A 24,592-nucleotide genomic window follows, 5' to 3' on the forward strand; every position below is an offset into this window, starting at 1 on the left:
CTTATATTTGCTGAGATCTAGGAGTGAGAATCAGATATGTCTACGACAACAGAACTTGAAGATGCTGGTACGGCGGCAAAATCAATTGTGCCTGTCGAAGAACTACAAAACTACGGTATTAATGCATCTGACTTGTCAAAATTGAAATCCAGTGGGATATACACAGTGAATACTGTGCTTTCTACGACTAGAAGGAACTTATGTAAGATCAAGGGACTAAGTGAGGTTAAAGTAGAGAAAATTAAAGAAGCCGCTAGCAAAATCATTTCAGTTGGCTTCATTTCTGCTACTGTTCAATTCGATATCAGACAAAAAATATTTGCCCTATCTACTGGCTCCAAGCAGTTGGATTCCATCTTAGGCGGTGGAATTATGACGATGAGTATTACAGAAGTCTTTGGAGAGTTTAGATGTGGTAAGACCCAGATGTCACACACTCTTTGTGTGACTGCTCAATTACCCAAAGAGCTGGGTGGCGGGGAAGGTAAAGTAGCATATGTTGACACGGAGGGTACTTTTAGACCTGAAAGAATAAAACAAATAGCAGAGAGATATGACCTCGATCCTGAGGCTTGTTTAGATAATGTTACGTATGCAAGAGCACTGAATAGTGAGCACCAAATGGAATTAGTGGAACAACTGGGTGGAGAATTAAGCTCTGGAGATTATAGACTTATTATTATAGACTCTATAATGGCTAATTTCAGAGTTGATTACTGTGGCCGTGGTGAGTTGAATGAGCGCCAACAAAAGCTGAATCAGCACCTGTTCAAACTGAATAGACTAGCCGAGGAATTCAATGTTGCAATTTTCATGACTAACCAAGTCCAATCTGATCCTGGTGCATCGGCTTTATTCGCCTCAGCTGATGGTAGAAAACCAGTAGGTGGTCATGTTTTGGCTCATGCGTCAGCAACAAGGATCTTATTGAGGAAGGGACGTGGAGAAGAAAGGGTGGCTAAATTACAAGATTCTCCAGATATGCCAGAAAGGGAGTGTGTATATATTATCGGCGAAAATGGTATCACAGATTCCAATGAGTGAAATATCTTCACCAAAGAAGAAAAGTCGCTATTTACGCCTAAAGTAAACATGCCTTCGTATATTGTATATTACGTCGATTTAACAAAAATATACACATTCAATAGAGTATTCCACACTATTTGACAGTTCAAAAGTCTTATTTGAACAATTTATAATCGTTAATAGGGACTAATATAGCTCAAATGTATTCCTGACTTTGCTCACTTTCATTCCCATCGTAGTTAGAAGACTGCTCAATCTCATCGAAATCGACATCACTACAACTGTCATTTATCGTAAGTTCGGCATCTGCATATCGCAATGGTTCAATATATTGTCTCCAAGGCGACTCCAAAAATAGACTTCTTTGCTTTTTTAGTTCGAAATATCCAGTTGTATCCACTCCTAATAAAAAATGCACTACACAATCAAATTTGGACGTTTTCATTTCCAATTCTTTAAATTCTAACTCTCTGTCGAAAATAGGAACCACATCATTAATTTCATCATTCACAATCAACTCTAGAATATCATCTGTATCAAATTTACTTTCATAATCAACACAATGGAAAAAGGGATGACAGTCAAATTTACCGTTTTGATAACGTTTAGGAATTGAAGATAAATCTAATTCTTCTATAATCGGCAGTCTTGGCGATTCGATATCGTAGGATAGATTAATGTCTTCAAATTTTCCAATATCTTGATCATCCTGATAACGAAGAAGCTTTTCATAATTTGTAGCAATATCATATTCCCAATCCTCTCTTAAGTCAACATTTTCCTCGTTGGTGTCTAAACAAGGACTAGGGAAAGCAAACTTTTTGCTTTTTAGGTTGTTTACAGAGATCTTAACAATATTCTCATTAGTATTGGGAGTGAGTACATTCATATTTATGAGGTCTCTGATATTTAACTTTCTACTATACTTTTTATTTTGTTCTTTAAACTGGAAACTTTGTGTTGTCAAAATTAAAGTGGTGGTTCGAGACTTCTGACATCTCAAATATGGTTGACATCAAAAGATCTTGGATGAAACACTCTGAAAATAATAGCCACCGAGGCAAAAAAGGAAGGTATTGCTGCAAAGGTTTTCATTTTTCCAGAACATTGCTTGAGGACATCATATTATCGATATAATCTTCCAAATATTCATTCTCCTGTCGTAACTGTTCACACACTTTTCTTTGGTCTAATGTCCTATTCCATAAAAGATCTAATGTATCTTTTAGTAACTGTGTCTCTGAAAGTAAAGCTTTGTTCTCCATGTTCATACTTTCCACAGCTTTTGGCTGATTCTTAGAAGCACTAGAATCATCATTGAATTGTTCAGTTCCCTGCGACATTATCAAAGAAATATCAATTTCTCTTTTTTTATGGTAATCTTTTGCAAAAGTTTTCTGAGCACCAAGAGGTAGCTTACGGTAATGTATGGATAATGAATACACAATCGATGTTTCTTTCAATATCTTCTAATTTTTTTCTTTGAATCTTAATTTTCTAACACCTGCGCCATTATATTTTTGATCTCGCCACTTGGTGAAATTTAGAGCCTGAATATCACAAAAGATGCCCATTTAATATCAAGGAAGGCATACTTCTTATAGAAATTTAACAGTGGCAAAATGCAAGAAGGGGCTGGTTGGCCACGTTGGCTACATACAAAATTCATACATCTTAAAGTTCTGTATAATGACATATATTAACTACAATGAATTCTATTAATCTCTAAATAAACGCACGTGGTTAATTACTTAAGTACTGAGCGAGAGCTATTTATTATAATGCTTTGAATATCGTATCATTAAATTATCATTCAATCAACTTTGATAGATGAGAAGATTTTTCTGACGAAGAACATACTACTCAAGAACCCGATGGAACCAGTTACAATGCAACATAACAGAGATATGATAGAACTGTAACCTAAATATAACACAACAGTGGTGAAACCTCCTAATTTGAATTTGGTGAATAAAATTGAGTGAATGAAGACATAAATAGCGCAACCAACACCCCCAACAATAAAACTTCTCCATTGCCAGTTCCAGTTTTCTAAACATAACGAATGATAAGTGATTAGAACGGTGACTAAAGATGTTGTGAGAGCTAATAATAAGAGAGAAACAAACAAGAAACCAAACATGTAGAAAATCTTGTTGTACCACAAACTTGTGTATATGAAATAAATCTCCACGGCGATAGAACCGAATGGGAAAATACCAGCAATAAATGTCGCAGGAATAGTTTTCAAATACCATGGTTGGAATGGAATCTGTCTTGCGATTTGTTCTGTCTTAGTTGGGTGCTCATTCCAGTTACATTTCTTATTAGCAACCAAGGAACCTGCGAAAGCGGAGGGAATGGAAAAGACGAACCATAATAGAACCATGAAAAATAATGTCTTGGCTGGAATAACACCTGAAGAGTGAACGTACATCAAGAAGAAGTTCATAGCAATAATGGTTATGAAAATACTGCCAGGAACTAATATTGGTGTCAAAACCATGTTAGCTTTCCAGTATGGGCCTCTGAAAAATTTATAAACACCCATAGAAGTGTAAGATCCGACAAAACCAAATAAAGCGTAAAGCATAAACATGACTGTTCCCAATAAACCTCTTGAACTTGGAGATAAGAAACCTAATGCGGCAAAAAAAATAGTGGTAGATATCATTATGAATAGTTGAACGCCAGAGCCTACCAAAACAGATAACAGCATTGATTTATGTGGGATACGGAAAACATCACCGTGACACAATTTCCATCCAGCATCTTCTTGGAATTCATCGTCAAGATTGAATTCATTATAACGCGCAAAATCATTCTTAAGAGCTTTTAACAAAGAATGAAGAACAACAGTAGATAATAGAAGAACGATAAGTGAGAAATTAACCAAGGAAAACCATTGGATGGTTGGATCGTAAACATGTAAATATTTATCCCATCTTGTGGCCCAGCTGGTTTCTGAAGGCACAAAAGTAACAGAATAAGTAAAGTAGACATCATTATCCTCATCTTCTTGAAGAGTTAGAGGTTGGCCGGTAGACTCACAGGAACCAGGTGAGGAACGTTGAATGGATACGGGATTTACAATGACGCCAACTACACGATAATCACCGTTACCTCTGTCATGGTATTCAATTCTGATATCATAATGATTGACGAAGTATACTAATTCAACATTTTTGATTGTCTTAACGTTCTTGGCATCACGAGCATCTAACTCTGCGCCTTGATTGGCTGCGGCAACCTTCGTTCTTGCTTCTGTTTCATCTACAGCTTGTACAACATCTACTAAACCTAATTCAAAACCAGAGCCATAAAAGTCAGTGCCGGTTCTAGTATCGTGAGCTTCGTGAGCAGCTGGAAGTCCATCAATTAACCAATTTTGGAAAAAACCATTCTTAATCAACTTATTGATGAATTTTGCATCATTCCCTGGAATTGTACTTTTACACAAAGAGGCACACTGTTTTTCTTCAAGCATATTCAATTGGAAAGGAGAGTTATAAATTCTATCACCAAACATTATGGAACCTAAGGACTCTGGTTGTTTTTCTATCTTTTCAGGTTGACAGAAATGGAACCTATCGTAATAATAGTCATATGAGTATAAATATTTATTTTTATCACTGGAAACATCTTTTCCTTCATCATTTTTATGCTGCCAGTACATCGATGGAGAAAGATGATTAACTAATAATGGGATCTCATCACCCTCGTGATATGTCGTCGGAGCAACACCTGGCAAATAAAATGCCCTCGTAAGTGATAAGAAAAGAGAGATTAATAATAACAATCTGGTCATCTTGCCCGTTAAGCTATCTGTGCTTCTCAACTAAAAGATAAAAGACTGCTATAGAAGAACGAAAGTTGATACGCAAATACTTGAAATAAGCCCTTTGATCAGATGCAGCAACTAGATTTTAGAAGTATGATTGTGTCTGAGCACTCCAACAAAAACTGTTCTCTCTTCAACTGTCTTGTATCACACTTCATCGTGATGGAAACTTAAATTGCTTCGAGGTGTTTTTTATATAAATTTCTCATAGTGAAAAGACTGGAAAAGATTGTCACCCATACACCGCGCATATATGTATATATCTATACATATATATCTATACATGATAACAAAGATATTCAAATCAGATCACAAATATTATTGATTAAATCACTGTTTTGATCTTTAAATTGAATGTTAATTATTTATATTTATATTACAATGTCCGCTTTTTTTATATATACTTCATCAACTTCTCTGGAGGGACCGTTTCTATCATTTCGTTCTCGTCAATACGAGGATTGATGGGTTCATAAGCCCCATTATCATCTCTGAAGACGTAAGCCATGATAACTCCGGCAATACCAAGCACTGCTACTGTGCCTAATGCAAGTGCTAGACCTAGTAGTACCACGAAGCCACGATCAATCTTTCTTTTATGCGTTTTGTTGGGAATGCTCGTTGCACTTGCGGATGCTCCTGGTGACGTCGTGGAAGAACTTGAATTGCTTACAGTACCACTGTTTGTTAACAGAGCAACCTGTGTGTTCGTAAAGCTAGACATATCTCTATCAATAAAGGCATTAATCGAGGAATCACTCTCCGAATTAATTAGTAGATAAGGCACCCAGCTTGAAAAATCATAAACCATAGCTTGGATGTGCCCATAACTATTGTCGTAAAGTTGACCAGATACCAAGATTGCATCACTAGAACTTGTATCTCTCTTACTCAAGGCACTAGCTAGTGTGACATAGTTGAGGTTATCCACCACCGATGAAGAATTAATATTTGATATTCTTTCGACAGTCCACACATTATCTTCATAAATAGAAAGGGCTGTATTATTCCAAGCAACGATTTTTTGATCAGCTACGGTGAAAGATTTGAATGTATTTGATTCGCCAGATTTCAAAGCTGTAATCTTGTTATTTTTGAGATTTAAAGAGGCCATAGTGATGGAAGATATGTTTTTCGTGCTAAAAAGACCAGATACAATCAGTTCTGATTCATTGAAGAGCTGCATATGATCCACAGTACCATTGATAGAGGCATCAGCAAAGGAACTCCAAGTAGAATTTCCATAATTAAAAAGACATAGGCCGAAACAATTAACATTTGGCATACTGAAATTACCACCAATAATTGCTGTAGCATTGGAGGCAAAGTTTACAATACCACTAATTTGTGATTGTTGCGAGCTTAATGATTCGTTAGCTATAACGTCATAAGTGGTAGTGTTGAGTACTGTTAGGAAAGAACTAGATTCCAAGGATGAGGATGTTCCGGCAATTAAAAGGGATTGATTATCCGAATAAATAGCAGCAACCACATCATTTGGCCACTGCCATGATGGCTGAGATCCATTTGTGAAATATACTCTAGTATTATCGTCGTCTTGGTAGAAATATGCTCCATGGGAAGTATTCATATAAAGACCTAGATAAGGATCAATGCTTTCGTTAAAATTCAACCCTTGAACTATGTTGTTGGCTCCAATATTGATAGATTCATTGTTAAAACTATAGGACATTTGAGAAGAGGCCCCGTTGAATAATAAGTCTCCATTGGCATTGGCTCCTGCAGACCATAAAGACAGCGAAAGTGAAGAACTATTTGACATTAATGTAGACGAGGAAACATTGTATAGATACGCATTATTAAAAACGAGTATCTCGGAGTTACCAAATGTTACATTTTTGAAAGTATCTATCGACGAATTACCATATTGTGTAAATGGGTTGAAAGAACCATTGTAAGTGACTGCTCCTTCAGTTACTCCTGACAAATTGAAGTTACCATAAAGGAAAATCCCTTCTGAAAATGGTTGCATATTTTTAAATTGACCTTCAACTCCTGAATTATCACTAGTAGAAAAATTTAGGTCATTACTGGACTCTAAAGCGTACACACTTTGCTCAGCGCCCCCTACAAGTAGGTAGTTATCATAGGTAGAAGCAAACAAGGAAGAATTTGTATTGAAAATATCTAGGGGATACTGATTCAAAAATGTTTTTCCAACCTTTGCACTAGATGAGTTAAACGTAGATGAGAAGTTAGACAATTGATATTGGAAAAGTCCATTTAGGGCAACAGTGCTTCCATTTTTAGATGAGGAAATTTGACCTAGAATATCTAGCGAAGTAACATAAATGTTACTGCGATCGGCTACAACAGTAGTTCCGGTTGAATCCGAGCTAATACCTGAGACATATTCTAAAACGATCCTGACTGAGTTTTTCAAATAACCTGAAAATAGTTCATCATATTTTAGAGCTTCATTGTTTTGATAGATTTCTACTGTGGATAAAATACTATCATCAGATTCATCGTATACGGTAACGTTGACAAGCCCTCTTGTTGAACAGGTCCCGTCATCCGAACAACCCGGTGTATACAGATTAATTACATAGTCACCAGAGTAAGGTAAATTTGCATTGAAAGTAACTTGTGGAATGGGGTCGTCACCTTCTGTATAAAAAGTTGTCACATAGGTTTGCCCACTCGCACCAAATACCCAGTCATTATCAGATAATGTTGAAGATGTGTAATCTGAATTATTTGATGTGCAACTTGCGCCATTCAGAGAATTGTTCGCAAATACAGCATATTCGTCCTGATAAAGGCTGTAGCCCGCTAAAGCAACGTTACTTCCGTAGGAGTTTAACGCAAGGAATTGTAGTAATGTGGTACTAACAACATTAACGAACCCGAATTCTTGATATTCTGCACTCCATTTAATCACGGTGGCGTTATCAGATAATAATCTTGCCATTTCAGAAACTGATGCCGCATCACTTGCTGAAGAAAGAGTGTCTCTTGAAAGTAATGGACAATATGAATCACAGTGTTCTAAATTTCCGGTACGAGGGTCAATGTAGGTCATATTCATGATACTCCCGGATGGATCTGATATTAGCCTGAATTCTGAAATTTGGTTTTGACTGTCTGGAGAATTATAAATACGAATTTTAGTCAAAGCAGAATCGTAAGGCAAAGAACAAGCCAATGTTCCGGTCGTTCCAGAGACAAACCATGCGTCTGAATCTGGATTTACACAAATAAATGAACTTGCGTCAAAGTCACTTACATCTGAGCTCCATGTAGCTTCATTAAGTGGAAGTAGAGGACTTAATTCGAGATCATAAATGTTTGTGGTTGCATTACTTGTATTGGAAGTAAGCAGGCTGGCATCGTCTAAAGTATAAAATTCACCTGCAAATAAAATATTATCGTCATTAAGTCTTAAAATATTATTAATGGAAGAATTTTCACCGAATCCCAGAAATGGTAGTAGACCTGTGGAATTAGAGGTAATGTTCCAAACAGCCACACTATGACCATCATCAGTCCCATTAGAAAAGGTAAAATTACCACCAAAATAGACCAAGTCTTCATCCACAAGAATTGACTCCACTTGTTCTAGGGTAGTATTGAAGATTGGGTATACTGAGAGGGAGGAAAGGTTATAAAATAGTTGATTTTCGAGCGAATATTCATTGAGTGAGCCTGAACCACTTAATATAAAGGAGTCCGACCCTATGGGGACAATATTATTGATTCGAGTATCATCAAGGCCTTGATTCAATTGTATTAACGTGTTGTTGGAATAATATACTAGCCCATTTGAATTAGTATCTGGCGTTATCTGATAAGAGAAATTTTGTTGTCCCGTATACGTATAAAGGGAAAGGGCATCATAGCTTCCCAGCAATTGAAGTGAACTATCATTATTTGAAGAGAAGATGAGAGCTGGTGGTGCAAAAGTTTGTATTCCAAGTGAATTTTCCAATTGTGATAATTGTGATGCCAGTGATAGCGTTGTGAAGAGTGAAAGACTCTTTATAAGTTTGTGATGTGTCCTCATTGAGAGGTAATACTATTAAGTGTGAATATGATTAATAGTGGTGATCGAGATATACGTACAGTCGTAGTACAATTGCTTTATGCTCTTCCAGTAAAAAAATGAAACGAACAGAACCTTTTGATCTTAACTTGAAGTTCAGGGATGGAATGTTATTATTGGCTCTTTGTGAAATTCAACTTCTGGAAGCCGTAATTTCTCGAATAATATATATCAAAAAGTCGTTGTTAACTATTTTTAGTAACCAAAGTTGATCTTTAATTTCTCGAGCCTTCTCATTGTTTTGTAAAAGTTTTTTTTAGCTTTTCGTGATTTTTATGTTGTTTCGAAGCCCGAGTTTGACAGATATCATTACCCGATCCAGCAATGGATAAACATATTGAACTATAAGAAGATCTCGAGAACATTTGCAGCTAATATGGAATGAGTAAGCCCATGGTTAGTTCAGGCGACGAACTCAAGTGTGAGGATGTGCTGATGCAGGAGAAGTGCTGTTATAAGACGATGTATATACGTATTTATGTTGTCATACCCAATTTTGATATCCAAATCTATGCTTCGTGCACCAATCAATACCATGCTCGTAGTATTCTTCTCTGGTCACCCTCGTAGCCTTGTATATATCTGTACTTGCAAAGGATGACATTGCTTTCCATCCTGAGAGTTCGGAGTTCCCCTTTGAAATGGTTATTCTACATTTCCAGTCCGTCGGTAGTTGTCTTTGTAATTCTTTGGCTACTCTCGAAGCGAAATGAGGTAGATTGAAATTTCCCCCGATACACATTATATTCGATACCATTAGTGGCCTAATCACCTCTGGGATCATCGACAAGCTTTCTAAGATGGTCTCCACCAGACCAGGTTTTAGTATTTGGGAAATCTCAGGGTGGAAAAACGTTTCTGGAACGGCAAAAAGTTCATCCTTTAGAGTGATACTCTGTGAATCCTCTGGCAATGGTTTGCCTTGTTCATTTGAAGGCCGTACGTACCCGAGGAAGCTAGTTTGAAAGTCTGGTAGTACATATTCTCTTGATGTTATATCTTTGTTCTTGAAACTGTCGAAATATGATGCGGGACTCACGAAGAGACATTTTTCCTTTATATTGTTGACTAAAATAGTTTCATCCATAACGTTATAATGTCTAAATGATAACGTTTCTTTCAATAGTCCATTGAGAAATCGACCACCTATGTCTAGCTTTTTTACTGCTTTGTAATATGGGATCCCCTTAATGACTGGAATTATCCAAGTACAATTGAAACCAGAATCTACTACCAGCTGGAAATCTCTGTACTCTTCAGTCGACGGCGTTTCAACAAATGGCTCTGTATCCCTTTCACCAATTATAATTTGATCCTTAGTGTTTCTCAAAAATGGCATGTATCCAGCAACGGGGGACTTCATCAAACTTCCAAACTCATATTCTTCAAAGATGACTTGATCCATGTTTTTACCGAGTTCAGGTAGAGTCATGCACGTTTCGCTTGTAATTAAATGTTTACTCTTAGTGTCTCCAATATTAAACCCATTAAATTCGTCGGGATTATAAAGACAATAATCCCAAATGAGAGTTTGCATCTCCCACGATGTCAGCTGGCCCAAGGTATGTGGTCTCTTTATCGACACCGAGGATATATCCTTGATACTCTTTATTTGGTTCGATAAGTAGGATGCATCGTATTTGTCGTTTGCAATGGCATTCAATGCGCAGTACGGCGCTTCCAAACTAGCTGGACCAAACTTGACTCTGTACGACCCGTTATCAATCACAACAGGAGTCTCCTCCATGATCAGGCCGTCTCTTTCTTTTCTCAATCGAGCTTCTTCCCTCTTTAATGAAATGATTCTTTCCATTTCAAAGAATCCATTTTTAACAAATTCCACCATCCTAGACGGTATCATAATGTACGTGTGGCTCGTGAATCTCTCAACACAGTCATTGGAATTTGCATTTCTTGTGGAAGCTCATTTAAAGTTTTGCTGGCAATGAAACTGCGATGAGGAAGATCCATGAGACACAACAGTGGGATTCTGTATGATATTTGTACTACCATTTCTGTAATATTCAGTGATGATGGGCTTCTGTGATTTCCCGATATGGTTACTCAGTGGAAAAAAATAGGTAAACAAAATATATAGTGAAGACAAACACGTAAAGTAATCAAGCTCGAAGTGGCAACTAGATGCTTTAGAGCCCAACAAATTTGTTTTTATCCAATACTCAGCTAAAGGAGCCATGTCACACACTCCATTGAGTAAGAAACAGAAAGTTGTCTCTGATGAAGAGCGGATTACTCCAAACCAGAATGAGCAAGACAACGATAAGACGCATCCAGAAGTCACAGCATCTTCATTTTTAAAATCTCATACCCCAAGAAAGCTGCTACTTGGCTCTGCAGATAACAAGTATGTCCTATCTCAGCCGATAATATCGTCATCAAGTCATGGTTCATCGTCGTTACAAGTTCCCAATCTGCAGCCACCATTATCTCAACCATCCCGTGGCCGTGATAAGAAGGCTTACTCTCAGTCTCCCCCAAGATCCCCTGGTAGATCACCCGTTAGAAAGTTAGAATTGATCCAGTTATCACCAATTAAGAACAATAGAATTGAATTGCAAAAATTGTATAATTCTAAGAATCAAAATAAAGTTAGATTATACATAGATAAGTTGGTTTTGCAGGATTTCAAATCATATGCAGGTACACAGATTGTTGGTCCATTCAATACGAGTTTTTCTGCAATCGTTGGTCCAAATGGTTCTGGGAAATCAAATGTGATTGACTCAATGTTATTCGTCTTTGGTTTCCGTGCTAATAAGATGAGGCAGGATCGATTGGGAGATCTTATTCATAAATCAGAAGCATTTCCAAACATACAGTCCTGTTCCGTAGAAGTACATTTTCAATACGTTATTGATGAAAATGATGGTACAAGTAAAATCATCGAAGATAGGAAGCCTCTCGTGGTAATGAGAAAGGCGTTCAAAAATAATTCTTCCAAATATTATATCAACGGTAAAGAAAGTAATTATACTGAAGTGACAAGGCTGCTTAAAGAAGAAGGCATTGATCTAGATCATAAGAGATTCCTGATCCTACAAGGTGAAGTAGAAAATATTGCTCAAATGAAGGCCAAAGCAGAAAAGGAAGGAGATGACGGTCTATTAGAATATCTAGAAGATATTATTGGCACAAGTAAGTACAAGACTTTAATTGAGGATAAAATGGTTGAAATTGAAGCTTTGAATGAAATTTGTGTTGAAAAAGAGAAAAGATTTGAAATTGTAGAAACTGAGAAAAATTCTTTGGAAAGTGATAAAGACGCTGCTTTGGAATTTATAGCGAAAGAAAAGCAATTGACTCTTTTAAGATCAAAACTTACTCAATACAAGCTGTATCAAACCAATACAAAGCTTGCTACGACTTTGGATAAGATTTCCAATTTCAAAAATGCATTGCAGGAAGAGAGATCAAAATATGAAAAGATTCAAAGTGAAATAGATCAATCAACCAGGGAGTTAAGGGAAGCCAATGAAAAAATTAATGCTTCTGTGGCCCAAGAACGAGAGCTAGTCCAAAAGAAAAGAGAATACGACGGCCAATGTGTTTCGATGGAGGAGAGAATCAAAAATTTAACCCAGAAAAAGACCAAAGCTGAGAAAACACTACACGATAAAAGGATTGAAATACAAAAAAATGAGTCTATATTAAAAGATTTACAAGATTATCAGATGAATTACGATAGTGAATTTAGTAATTTGCAAAAGGAGCTTGATAAGGAACGTTCCAAGTTGGATGATATCAAACTATCATTGAAAGATAAAACGAAGGATATTTCGTCACAAATTTCTCTGTATGAAAAAGATATTGAACCATGGGTTTCTAAAATTCAAGAAAAACAGGTACAAATTCAATTGGCAGAATCTGAAATCTCCTTATTGAAAGAATCACAAGCCAAATTAAAGGAAGGACTAGGGTCTTTGAAAGTTGAAATAGATGACGTTAGAAAGGAAATCGACAATAAGAACAGTATCATTGAAAATCTCAAAAAGGAACAAGTATCTCTCAAAAAAGAAGTGTCCTTAGGTGAATCCGAATGCTCAAGGGCTAAAGAAAAGGAGAAAGAAATGCGGGTAATATTGAACTCGCATAGACAACGTGCAATTGATGCGCGCTCAGCATTACATATGGCTGAAAATAAAAGTACTGTTCTTTCAGCACTTACAAGGCTACAAAAATCAGGCCGTATAAATGGGTTCCATGGTAGATTGGGTGACTTAGGTGTCATTGCAGATAAGTATGACATCGCTATATCTACTGCATGTTCACGACTGGATGATATTGTGGTCGACTCTGTAGAATGCGGCCAGCAATGCATTGAATATTTGCGTAAAAATAAACTAGGTTATGCTCGATTCATACTTTTGGATAAATTGAGAAATTTTCAATTGGGCCAACTTCAAACACCAGAAAATGTTCTTCGATTATTCGATTTGGTCCAACCAATTGATTTAAAATTTTCTAATGCCTTTTATAGCGTTCTTAGAGATACACTTGTCGCTACTGATATAAGACAAGCTAACAGAGTAGCCTATGGGAAAAGAAGATATAGAGTTGTAACTTTAGATGGTAAACTGATCGATATTTCGGGTACTATGACTGGTGGTGGCTCTCATGTTTCCAAAGGGTTGATGAAATTAAAAAATAGCAATATGGAGCACCTGGAAGTCTATGAAGCAGGTGATGTTGAAAAGATTGAAAGAGACCTAGCTGAAAGAGAGAACAATTTTAAAATTGCACACGATACTTTACAAGAAATGAACAACGAATTGAAACGCCTACAGGACAAAGAACCCGAAATTGAACTGGAAATTGCTAAACTGTTAATGGACGTGGACTCTTTGAACGATCAACTGAACTTGAAGGAGCAGCAATTGAAGGAACTAGAAAAGAATTATACAGATGTTATTAATAAAAAGGACCCGCTTGATAGAGCAGAAGCTTTTTTGCAGACATTGCGCAACGAACATAGAGCATTAGAAGATCAATCACAAAGCAAAAAGGAGAAAATCAACACCTTGAAAGAAGAAATAATGAAAATTGGAGGGAAAGAATTACAAATTCAGAATTCAAAAGTCAGTTCCTTGACTGAAAGGATTGGCATAGTAAATGCAAAGCACAAGAAAGATAAAGCCACAATCAAAAGAACAGAAAAGGAGCTTCAGAAAGTGCAAAGGTTGTTCAAACAAGCTGAATTGGATAATACGGCTTGTGTAAATGATTTAGAGACCCTCCAAACAAACGTCATAGCTATTAGAACTCGCCTACAAGAAACCGAGGCAGAGTTTGATATAATCTTGAATGAAAAAGATGATTTAACAGGCCAGTGTGAATCTTTGAAGGAAAAGATAAAAGATATGGAAGAATCCATGAATGAGTATAAGTCTTTCGAAATAGAAATAAAAAATAAACTTGAAAAGCTGAATTCTTTGCTCGATTACTGTAAAAAGGATATCAGGTCTTTAAATCAAGAACTTCAAAGTTACCATGTAAGAGACGTTACTCAGAGTTTAGAAAAAATTCAGAATGAAAATGCGAATAATAGTGTTGGTGTTAAACAAAGTTCCAATAATCTAGATGTCTCAAGTAGTCACACTCCGAATGTGGATAAGCATGATGATGAAATCTCTATGGAAGATGCGGACAATGACAGCCAGAATGAAATAGAGGAAAAAGAGCAAGATGCAGATATCATGGATCTTGACAATGTCACAGAGGAAGTGTCTAAGGGTATCCCAAAGCTTACAGATGATGACTTGAAATCTATTGACCTAGATTCACTGGAATCTGAGATTAATCAATTACAGGACTATGTTGAAAATTCTAATGCAGACATTGAACTCTTGGAGGAGTACATCAGAAGATTGGAAGAATTCAAAAAGAGAAAACTGGATTTGAATACAACAGTAGCGAGACGAGATGAGGTGAGAGATGAACTTGAAAAATTGAAGAAAACGCGTCATGACGAATTTATGGAGGGCTTCAGCATCATTTCATTAACTTTAAAAGAGATGTATCAAATGATCACAATGGGAGGAAATGCAGAATTAGAGTTGGTCGACAGTTTAGATCCATTCTCTGAAGGTGTGACATTTAGTGTGATGCCTCCTAAGAAGAGTTGGAGAAATATCACCAACTTATCCGGTGGTGAAAAAACGCTAAGTTCTTTAGCTTTGGTTTTTGCCCTTCATAAGTATAAGCCCACCCCTCTTTATGTGATGGATGAAATTGATGCTGCTTTGGATTTTAGGAATGTTTCCATTGTTGCTAACTATATCAAGGAACGAACTAAAAATGCCCAATTTATCGTGATTTCTTTGAGAAACAACATGTTTGAGCTTGCGCAGCAACTAGTTGGAATCTATAAGAGAAGCAATATGACTCAAAGTGCCACCTTGAAAAACAAGGACATACTCAATTGTTGAGATTATAAAGCCGTAGCTTCATTTTTAATAAGATTCTTACTGTTTATTATAAAATCATGAATATGTAGAATATATATATATATATATTAAATGCTTTTGTGAGGGTATATGATATTATCCTGAGTTATCTAAAAGACTTGCATACTGTTTTTCCGCTGCGTGAACCAGCTTTTGAACTGGGACAACTACAGTCTGATGAGTAAAGGCAGGTAACCTTTTCCTATTGACTCCAAACCACTCTAGAGGTGGAGTGGCGTCTCCCAAGTCCCTAATTTGAGGCATATCTATTCGGGGTTCTTCAATTGGAACATATTTTAGTTTTGATATATTTTCTTCTTCTTTTATCCTTTTTTGAACTTCTTCATCTGTTTGCATATCTGTATCAAGAACGTTTTGCGATCTACGAACAGCTAATGCCTTCACATGGGTTGTCCACATTTCTTTGATGAAGTTAACGGGGCCTAAATTCCACTTCACAGCTATTTTATCCTCAAAGGTACATTTATAAAGATATTCCAAAATATCGCTGTTTTCCTCTTGCCATGAAGTCATCGCAATATTTAATTTTGGCACTTCAATAATTGTGCCCCCGCTAATTTTGGAGGCATACTCCATATAATCTGCAACAGATATTGCCGAAACCGTATCTTCGTCTATCTCCCTCTTAGAGGTAGACAGAGCCACATAACCATCGTAGACTTCCAGTTCAAGAATAGTTTTCAATTTCTCCCCTGCGAAAGTTCCTGCTCTTGCGGAAATATTTTCTATATTTATAACCAACACTTCCAAGTCAAATAATGCTATTGGAGAGACTTGCAGTTTCAGTACATGTATATTAGTTGATACATCTGTCTGTAATAAGTTCAGTGACCTAAGAATATCCCTGTAATTATCAGGATTTCCTCTTGTTTCTAATGTATCAGATTCACGTAAAGTCTCCAAATACAAGATCTTATTATCTTGCCTCATACGCATTACGGTATTGTACAAATCTAATATGTTTGCTGCCACTAAGGCAGTAGAACAAATATTAATCATTTCACATGTGAAGTTAACCTTTAACAGATCAGGCATAGTTCCCACGATATCCTTTTCGCTATGAAGACTAAATTTTGCCGTTGAAATAGTACCTATCAAAAACATATGGTAATCAAAGGCTGCTTTGAGAGATAGGTTATCTATATTTACTGAAACATTAACGAGGGGATAGTTATGTGTCCTCTTCTCTTTTGGCCAACTCACTTCTGACATCCAAGATGCACCATCTAGTTCAAAGATACCACTAAGTCTACCTTTTGAAACAAAAGATAAATAGTCTGTAAATGCTCTTATTACTTGTCGCTTGTCTTGATAATGGTCTGAAGCTACCCATGTACGTTTTAACTTCAAAGATAATACTCCCAAAGATGGACCCAAATCGGCACTGCCATTAATATTGGTAAAAATTAATGTGAAAGACCATGGAATTTCGCCATATAAGTTACTTGGTTGTGGTAATGTTAAATGTTTGTTTTCACGCTTACCATTGTTACTTTTACCTTTAGGGCCCGGTCTGATGAAACTGCTTAGCTTCCAAATATCTATGAACAGGTACAAATTCTGAAGCTGTTTAACATTAAAGTATAGATCGACCTCAGATATAAGACCAGTACCGTACATATTGATAATATCCGGATGTGTGAACATAAAATTCAAGTCGATGAGATCTAGACCAAAAGACGTACTGGTCTCTTTTGAAAATATATGCTTGATAGAGGCCTTCGTCTTTTTAATCGATAATGAGAATGTCAATGGTTCAGTTTCATCTAGATTATTAGTTACAATTCCTATGATAAAAGAGTCGAACCCGACATCCGCTTGCACTTTTGCCTTCGGTTCGCAACTCAAGCTCAACTTTTGTTCACTTGAAGTTAACTTAAATGCTATATCAAACCCGTCCAATAATCTCTTGTAGTCAATATTTTGAGAGGGAGCTTTTGAAAGATTTGTGGCTATACTCTCATGTTTAGTATTGGAACTGTGCTTTTTAACCATTTCATGGATATGCTCCAGAAATTCTGCTATAAGCGGAGCACAAACGGCAAAAAGCGTATTGTGAGTAGATCCAATTGCAACGAGTGCTCGTATCCAATGAGGCTTCAGACTTCCTATGTTATGCTTATAGTTGAAATCTATTATAACACCAGGTGTCTTCAATTCGAAAGATGGTTCAAGGTGTGATTCAATATCTTCAAATGAGAAAACCTTGAAAACACCACCATCATATTTAAATTGACAGTTGACCGATTTGATATTCGATAAGAATGGTGCTAGACTCTTTATTTTCGGCTCAGTATTATTCTCTGTTGTGCTAGTATTAGGTTGAATCAAGCTAGTTTTTAATTCCTGAAATACTTGGAAAGATTGAAGCATTGATTCTATAACAGTGATAAAAGTCGTCAAGAAACTCACATCTAAAGCCTCTCCATGAAATCTAATAAAGACGTCTTTCATTAAACCGGATTTTTTTACCCAGTATGCAATTTGCATATTTGGTAAATAACTTCTATTAACACTCTCCAGTTCACTTTCTCGAGGATAAAAAGTTGCAGACGTAGCTCCACGAGCGACAGAGAAAAATGCATCCACCAAGGTCAACTTACCGTATCCTCCTTCGTAAGCTGAGAACAAACGGCTGAAGCCAAGCATTATACCTGGCGCAGAAGCATTTGCTTCGGGAAACATCCACCCAATACAGAAATTATATGAGAGGACATGGAAGGACGACATGTTCATACCTATTGAAGATGAACCTTTTTTTTCTTTTTTTAGCTTGGATGCTTTAATATCCCACAGATCTGTACCTCTTTGTTCTTTATAGTAATTCGCTAGACCCAAAAATTGCTGCCCACCCCAGACCAACCGCACCAAAGAATATGGAGATAAAAAAATCCTGAAATGATTACTTTCAACTTGGAAAGATGTATCCAATTCCATCATTTTCTGGATTGTAGAAAATGATATCGAAAAATCCAACATTCTAGAGAGAGCTGAGGGAATTCCGCGATCTTTTATTAGGAAAACAACATTTTCAATAGAAACTTGACTTTGTGTTTCGTCTTTCTCGGTGTATTTCTCAGTATCAATGTCTGACATGGACAAGACCAGCGCATGCGTTTCAAATACAAAATATGTTGTCGATATGGGCACCAAAATGCCGAAGTATTTGATATCTGTGTCTAAGAGCCATCTCATTTCTTTAGTAGTGGCAGGCTGTAAGCGCCCTTCGGTTTGAGGAAGCAAAAAAGGTTTTAAAGCTTTCAATAACTTGAAGCTTTCTGATGCGGTTCGTTCATCCTGCAAAAAACTTGATAGTATTCTATTTGGCTCAGAAAATGTTAGTTTGATCATGGAGGCTGAAACATTTGCGTCAACAATAATAAATTCACCTTCAATAAGATTATATGTTATCTGAAAATCACCAAAGGAAATCCTAAAGTACTGTTGCTTTGTCAGGTCGGACCTTAAAAAAAAGTCGGTATCCCATACATCAATCATGACATTTTGGGAACCAAATTGCTTAAATTTTAAGTCAAATTTTTTCGTTTCATGCCTTATATAGAATGGAGAAATGGGCATTATTTCAAAACTAACATTAGACAGTTGACAAACGACCTCAATTTCGACGTCCTTTAATTTCTTTTTTGGACTCTTATTTTCTCCTTCTGCGAGTCTATCTGATATACTCAGTTGCTTATCAATATTTTTCACAGTTTGAACCATTTCCTTTACAGAGTTCACTAATGTAGCTGTTTTAGCCATAGACTTAATATGAAAATGTGCACATTGGGTGCTCACTAAAACAGTTGGTTTGGATGACCAAGATTCGACAGTTGCAGACAAAGAAAAATCTCGCACCTGGTTTTCCACTAATGTTGTGTTTCTGTGGGTAATAAGAGTTTCGGACCGTTTGGCATATAAAATAATTGAGCCGGCAGGGGATATAGCTTCCTTAGGATGATCCAATAAGAGACTAACTTTACCATTTAAGATCCTATTCGTTAGTTTACTTTCACCAATAACAAGCTGTACTTCAGTTTTCTCAAACAAAAGTAGCGCATTCAATTTGAACGACTTGGGAATGTTATCTACCTGAAAAGATGGGCTACGTTCCATCTTCTCTTGTTCCTTATTTAAAAGCGGGATCAATTCCTTAAGCCTGAGTAATTCATCACTAAAATTTCCTTTGACAGAGCCTATGCTACCTGTCAAATTGATAAGTTTCTCTCGACTAACTCCTGCCTCTGTAAAGGGTGGAGTCTGTTCAAAAACTATATTAGCATTGGTTAGCACAAAATTTTGATCTATATCATAACCTGCAGTGTAGCTTGTTAAGAAGAAGGAAGATAAGTTGACTTTGATGATCCTTCTCATTGATTGTTTGTGTTTTTCAGCCTGGTTAGTCAGGAAAAGTCTTCCATAAATGTATGATCTTGCAACATCAGAAAATTCCCAATTTCTCCAGTTGGAAAATACAGACATGAAGACCTTCTTGGCCTCATCTTGATCGTTTAAGCTTTTTTCTTTCAAATAATTTTCCACACCACTCTCCCAATCACTTGGGATATATGTTAAAATATGGCGTAGACGTGTAATGATTTTCCAGCTCCTATTCTCCCTCACATGACCTTTAGAAAGCCTAGTGATAAATGCAGGTTTCGTAATGACATAGGGATCATGACTGATTTGGTAAAAGTCATTTGCTGCAGTGAGCTTTGATATTAATTTTCTACGGGATACCGTGTGTTCGGCCTGTACAGAGTTGAGAGTTGTAATGATGTTCTGTAAATTCTGATTCTGTTCATTTACAAAAAGGAACAGCCATTCCAACTGTGATTCATCAATGGTAATGTCTGTAGATATAGTATCTATTGAATTAACCTGTTTTTCAGCAGTAGCGGACCATAATTCACAGCCCTCAACAACTAAAGAGAGGGCAGGAGGCCTTTCTTTCTCATTTTTGGTGGATCCTTCCTCACTTATTGAAGCCCTTATTGACCTTGTTTTGGCGAGCATAGTAATTTCCAAAAGTCCTTTTTCTCTGTCTTTTTCTATATTTCTTTGGGACATTTCGAAATCCAATTTATCGAGATATAATTCTATACCATATCTGTCCCGCTCGCCCCAATATATATCAGAGTATAACACCCTGAGTTTGATATTTGTAATAGATGAAGTCCCTTCTTGAAAAGTGCTCAATATTTTAATTGTCTCAATCTCGATATCATCAATGACTTGAACAATGTTTTCTTCATATACTGTAGATGACAGGCTTTCAATATAAGTTGATATTGATGGATTAATTTCAACCGAAATGTATTCGATATCTATCACTAAGTTATCGCATTGGTAATTTTTTTCAGTTGATACAGTGCTATTGCTAAATTCAAGTGGATCCATGTCCTCTTCGTGATGAGTGCTAGCTTGGTTAGGCGTATTGGTTGACCCAAATGGCATTCTGAAAATAGTACGATCATCAAGAAGTGAAACATACTCTCCTAGGAAGTCCTCCAGTATGAAATCTACGGTTTTAGGTAAGATGGGTAGTGCCAAAACCGGTAGCGAAGAGGATGGTACAATACTTCCATAAAGCTCGTTGTACAGTTCTTTTTTTTGAAAGCTTTGCGGGAGTAAGAATGACGTCCTGTGGAAAGCAGCATCATTAAGTGTTATATAATTCCGCTGCATTGACCGGTGTCTCTTGAAGTTCTTTTTTTGTGCGAAGTCTGTTAAGTGAACTTTTGTTGTGAAGTTAAACAGCCGTGCCTTCTTACCATCTATGTCAAGACCGTACATAGACATCTTTAGAGAAGGTATGATTAGATCAAGTCTGCTCGAATAATTCGCACTTTCAAAGTCGATACTTGTGAAATTTACATGTTGTGTTTTCAGAGCCATGTCAATGCCAGATACCTCATTCTTCAAATTCACAGAAATTTCTTGAGCATTTACAGTTAATGAAGTCATATCATTTATGACTTCCTTACTGTATAGCAGAATATTTTCTAAATCCTTAAATCCAAAACCTATTCGAGAAAAAGAAGTCAAAAATCCCTTTAAAAAATCAAACTCTGAGTTAACATTCAAAACGCCGATGTCAAAATCCCATTTACAGAAGTATGTGGGTTCATTGGGCGGTAAGCCAAACATCCTATGACCATGAATAGATAGATCAGATAAAAACCCTTGAGCTTCGCTACTTTCTCTATTATCATGTAGAACTGATTTAAAAATGTCAATCGGACTCTTTTCCGTGTACCTCTCCATGACGGTATCCTCTAAGGAAGCCAATAAATCCATATAATAGTTACTGCTTCTAAGATCTATAATAAGCTCACCGAACTTGAGAGCGGTACAATTATCACAGTTATAAATTGTTTCTGGGAGTATGATGGCACCGTCCCACACAGAAAAAGTTAAAAAGAGATCTGTTTCATTTGCTGTCCTTCTTAAGTCAGATCTTTTAAGGGTTGTCCTTTCTGGTATTTCCTGTGAGATCGCATCATCCATACCACTTTCTCCATCAGAATACACGTCTCCATTGTCCTCATTATCGGATAGATTGGATGATATTAATTCTTCCTCAAGCTCTTCATCTCTTGTAATACCCGTGTATTCTTCTGAGGTGATGAAATTAAAAAAATCACCAAAATAGTTCATCTTGACGTTCGCTAAATACCTTATTACAAACCCATAGCATTGTAATGTTGTGCCTCTACTTTCGCAGATAATGGAAATGGTATCAACATTGTCCACATCTAGTTCTGAATAGAGTAAGTATGAACCTTTAGCACTGAAATCATATGATCTACCGACTTCCTTATATTTCATGAATTCGTTTAATGTATTCCAAGGGGGTGTGTTTAATAATAACCTGAACATGGGTGTTGTGATATTGTATGTAATTTCGTTAAATTGTGCTGTAATATCTTCACTGGGTATTGTAACATTAATCAATAGGTCATCACCATGCAGCGACAGATAGCAATTTTCATTAAAATCTAGCGGGTTATTAACAATATTGTGATCATTCACGTTCAGATAAATGAAGTAAGCATCCATTTTCCAGTTAATAAAGGTTTCAGATGGTCTGAATAACTCATACGGTGTTGGTTCACCAGATGTAAAGTCTGTAAGTGTATCGGCAATCAATGTGATATGTTCTCTTAATAAAAAGGTTTCCAATTGGTTTGAATTCATATCAATTGTCCATGTAGCTCTGTCATTCCAAACCAAAGGATATGAAACGTCGATATCGAAGTCAAAAAATTTACATTTCATTAAAATATCATGATTTACACTTGATCTTATTTCATTTTGCGCGAGATGAATGTTAATGTCATTTTTGAATCCTTCCGTTGTAGGAACCAAAGCAAAGGTGAAATAAGCATAACTTTCTTTTGAAAATCTCAAATCAATCCAACCAAAAGGTCTGTAATCGTCATTAGTTTCTTTATAATGCTTCAAGAATATATTGTCCTTACTTGGTTCTCTTGTTGCAATGCGCCATGTTGTATCATCCATTATAGATATCGAAAGCTTAGTGGCTGTGTATATTCTCGTAGAGCCTGGTACCCTTCTTTTAACTGGACTTTCTGTTCTCGATACTGCGGGTGCTAGCATTGAATGTATGAAATTCATCTGCCTTTGAGTCCATGGACCATAACATATCGATCCTCCGAATATTTGGATATCTAGTGAGTGCGTTGGTGGTGCGCCATTATTTCCAACATCAGGGCCATCGATTTCAGAATTTGTTGGATGTGCACCATGAGGTACACAACCTGGGATATCATATTCGTACGTGAAGATTGCTTTTGGACATTTTACTACACTACTAAATTTTGCATACTCATGATTTAAGAAATCGAATTGAATATCATCCAAATCATCAGTTGTAGGTTCAAAAATTGTTCCTTTATATAGAGAAAGACCTTGCCACTTTTGAATAAACAAATCAGGTGGTTCGTTGCGTTTTTTCTTTCTCTGAGTCAATCCTAATGGTCTTGTTATTATACCAGTTATTGGTGTGAATCTTTTCCATAGTCGTGACAGTTTGCCTCTATCAATTTTGAATTTTAGCAACATTTCTTCTTTGTATCCAATATTTGGTTTTACCGTCACAGCAAAATTGTGTGTCTCTATTGCAAGCTTCATTTTATACAAATCTAATTTTTCTTTCGGTTGACAATAATCTATTATACCTGTACCATGTTCGCTGCTAATTATAACAAGGGACGGTGTAAACTTATTGCCAAAAGCTAAAGAAGCACGGTGTACCTCTATTTCTACTGGAAATGTCTGTAAAAATAGTGAGTCCTTATCGGATTTTGCCTGATCGAAAATTCTATCATTATTCTGATTATAGGTTGATTGTGAACTGTAGCCTGATTCAACAAAATCCTCGTCATTAAGCTTTGTGTCAGAATTGCTTTCACCGGTGCTACTATTTGCACCGTTTGTAGTCTTGCTCGAATAGCTCGAATGATCATTAAATATTTGTTCATCCAGAAACTTCTGAAACTTGATTCTTTCTTCCTTGGAGAATAAGTTAATTATATTGTCGTATGACCATGTCCTATTATAGACGAATATTTCGGCACCTTCACAATGCAACACGAATCTACACGGGAGTTGTTCATTTTTCTTCATAGTAACACCATTAGAATCTTTGCTTTCCAAATGGTATGATGGTTTTCTTGTTTTGAGGAGCCAGTATCTCCATGTCAGAGTACCCTGTAAGAGTGATATTGTGTAATCTTTATGTATAATGGTTACATTTTTGAAAAATATTCTTCCCCCTAGTAGAGATATTCGTAATGACTCTATATTTACTTTGATATGTGCTCTTTTCCAAAGGAGCCATTCCAATATGAGACTTGTAATGTATGCAATAGCCCTTCCAACGTAAAAAATCACACTTAGGCATAAAACAACTAGTAAAATCCAATCCAGAAGGAAGACCCAACTAAAATTTTTGCCCCCACTGATTGGAACAGATTGAAATTCTGAACTAGAGGCCATATCAGACTCAGACTGTGTGTTTATCAGAATCTCAGATGCCTTGACCACTTTATTTCCATCTAGTACTCTTTTTAAAAACAAATCGGAAAAGCTAAACCATGCGAAGCTTCAGAAAAAAAATTGCTGGATATGTTTACATACATATATGTG

At 36.5% G+C, this 24,592-nt stretch overlaps 8 protein-coding genes across 8 annotated transcripts; 2 read left to right on the plus strand and 6 right to left on the minus strand.

Annotated features, from left to right (window-relative positions):
- Positions 1–36: 36 nt before the first annotated feature.
- DMC1 (recombinase DMC1) lies at positions 37–1,044 on the plus strand (the record flags this gene model as incomplete). The annotated part of the gene is made up of 1 exon (XM_003955648.1): positions 37–1,044. One exon carries the CDS (start codon positions 37–39, stop codon positions 1,042–1,044), a length of 1,008 nt encoding a protein of 335 aa, XP_003955697.1.
- Positions 1,045–1,222: 178 nt separating this feature from the next.
- On the minus strand, positions 1,223–1,915 carry ISC10 (Isc10p; the record flags this gene model as incomplete). Its single annotated transcript, XM_003955649.1, has 1 exon — positions 1,223–1,915. The coding sequence occupies one exon, from the start codon at positions 1,913–1,915 to the stop codon at positions 1,223–1,225; it is 693 nt and encodes a 230-aa protein (XP_003955698.1).
- Positions 1,916–2,117: 202 nt separating this feature from the next.
- Positions 2,118–2,297, minus strand: SLO1 (Slo1p; the record flags this gene model as incomplete). Its single annotated transcript, XM_003955650.1, has 1 exon — positions 2,118–2,297. The coding sequence occupies one exon, from the start codon at positions 2,295–2,297 to the stop codon at positions 2,118–2,120; it is 180 nt and encodes a 59-aa protein (XP_003955699.1).
- A 542-nt stretch (positions 2,298–2,839) lies between these two features.
- EMP70 (Emp70p) lies at positions 2,840–4,834 on the minus strand (the record flags this gene model as incomplete). Its single annotated transcript, XM_003955651.1, has 1 exon — positions 2,840–4,834. The coding sequence occupies one exon, from the start codon at positions 4,832–4,834 to the stop codon at positions 2,840–2,842; it is 1,995 nt and encodes a 664-aa protein (XP_003955700.1).
- Positions 4,835–5,261: 427 nt separating this feature from the next.
- On the minus strand, positions 5,262–8,894 carry RAX2 (Rax2p; the record flags this gene model as incomplete). The annotated part of the gene is made up of 1 exon (XM_003955652.1): positions 5,262–8,894. The coding sequence occupies one exon, from the start codon at positions 8,892–8,894 to the stop codon at positions 5,262–5,264; it is 3,633 nt and encodes a 1,210-aa protein (XP_003955701.1).
- Positions 8,895–9,417: 523 nt separating this feature from the next.
- ARP6 (Arp6p) lies at positions 9,418–10,680 on the minus strand (the record flags this gene model as incomplete). Its single annotated transcript, XM_003955653.1, has 1 exon — positions 9,418–10,680. The coding sequence occupies one exon, from the start codon at positions 10,678–10,680 to the stop codon at positions 9,418–9,420; it is 1,263 nt and encodes a 420-aa protein (XP_003955702.1).
- A 448-nt stretch (positions 10,681–11,128) lies between these two features.
- On the plus strand, positions 11,129–15,379 carry SMC4 (condensin subunit SMC4; the record flags this gene model as incomplete). The annotated part of the gene is made up of 1 exon (XM_003955654.1): positions 11,129–15,379. The coding sequence occupies one exon, from the start codon at positions 11,129–11,131 to the stop codon at positions 15,377–15,379; it is 4,251 nt and encodes a 1,416-aa protein (XP_003955703.1).
- Positions 15,380–15,493: 114 nt separating this feature from the next.
- Positions 15,494–24,442, minus strand: CSF1 (Csf1p; the record flags this gene model as incomplete). The annotated part of the gene is made up of 1 exon (XM_003955655.1): positions 15,494–24,442. One exon carries the CDS (start codon positions 24,440–24,442, stop codon positions 15,494–15,496), a length of 8,949 nt encoding a protein of 2,982 aa, XP_003955704.1.
- Positions 24,443–24,592: the final 150 nt, after the last annotated feature.

The sequence above is a fragment of the Kazachstania africana genome, chromosome 2, assembly GCF_000304475.1.
Source record: "Kazachstania africana CBS 2517 chromosome 2, complete genome".
Classification (NCBI taxonomy): domain Eukaryota; kingdom Fungi; phylum Ascomycota; class Saccharomycetes; order Saccharomycetales; family Saccharomycetaceae; genus Kazachstania; species Kazachstania africana.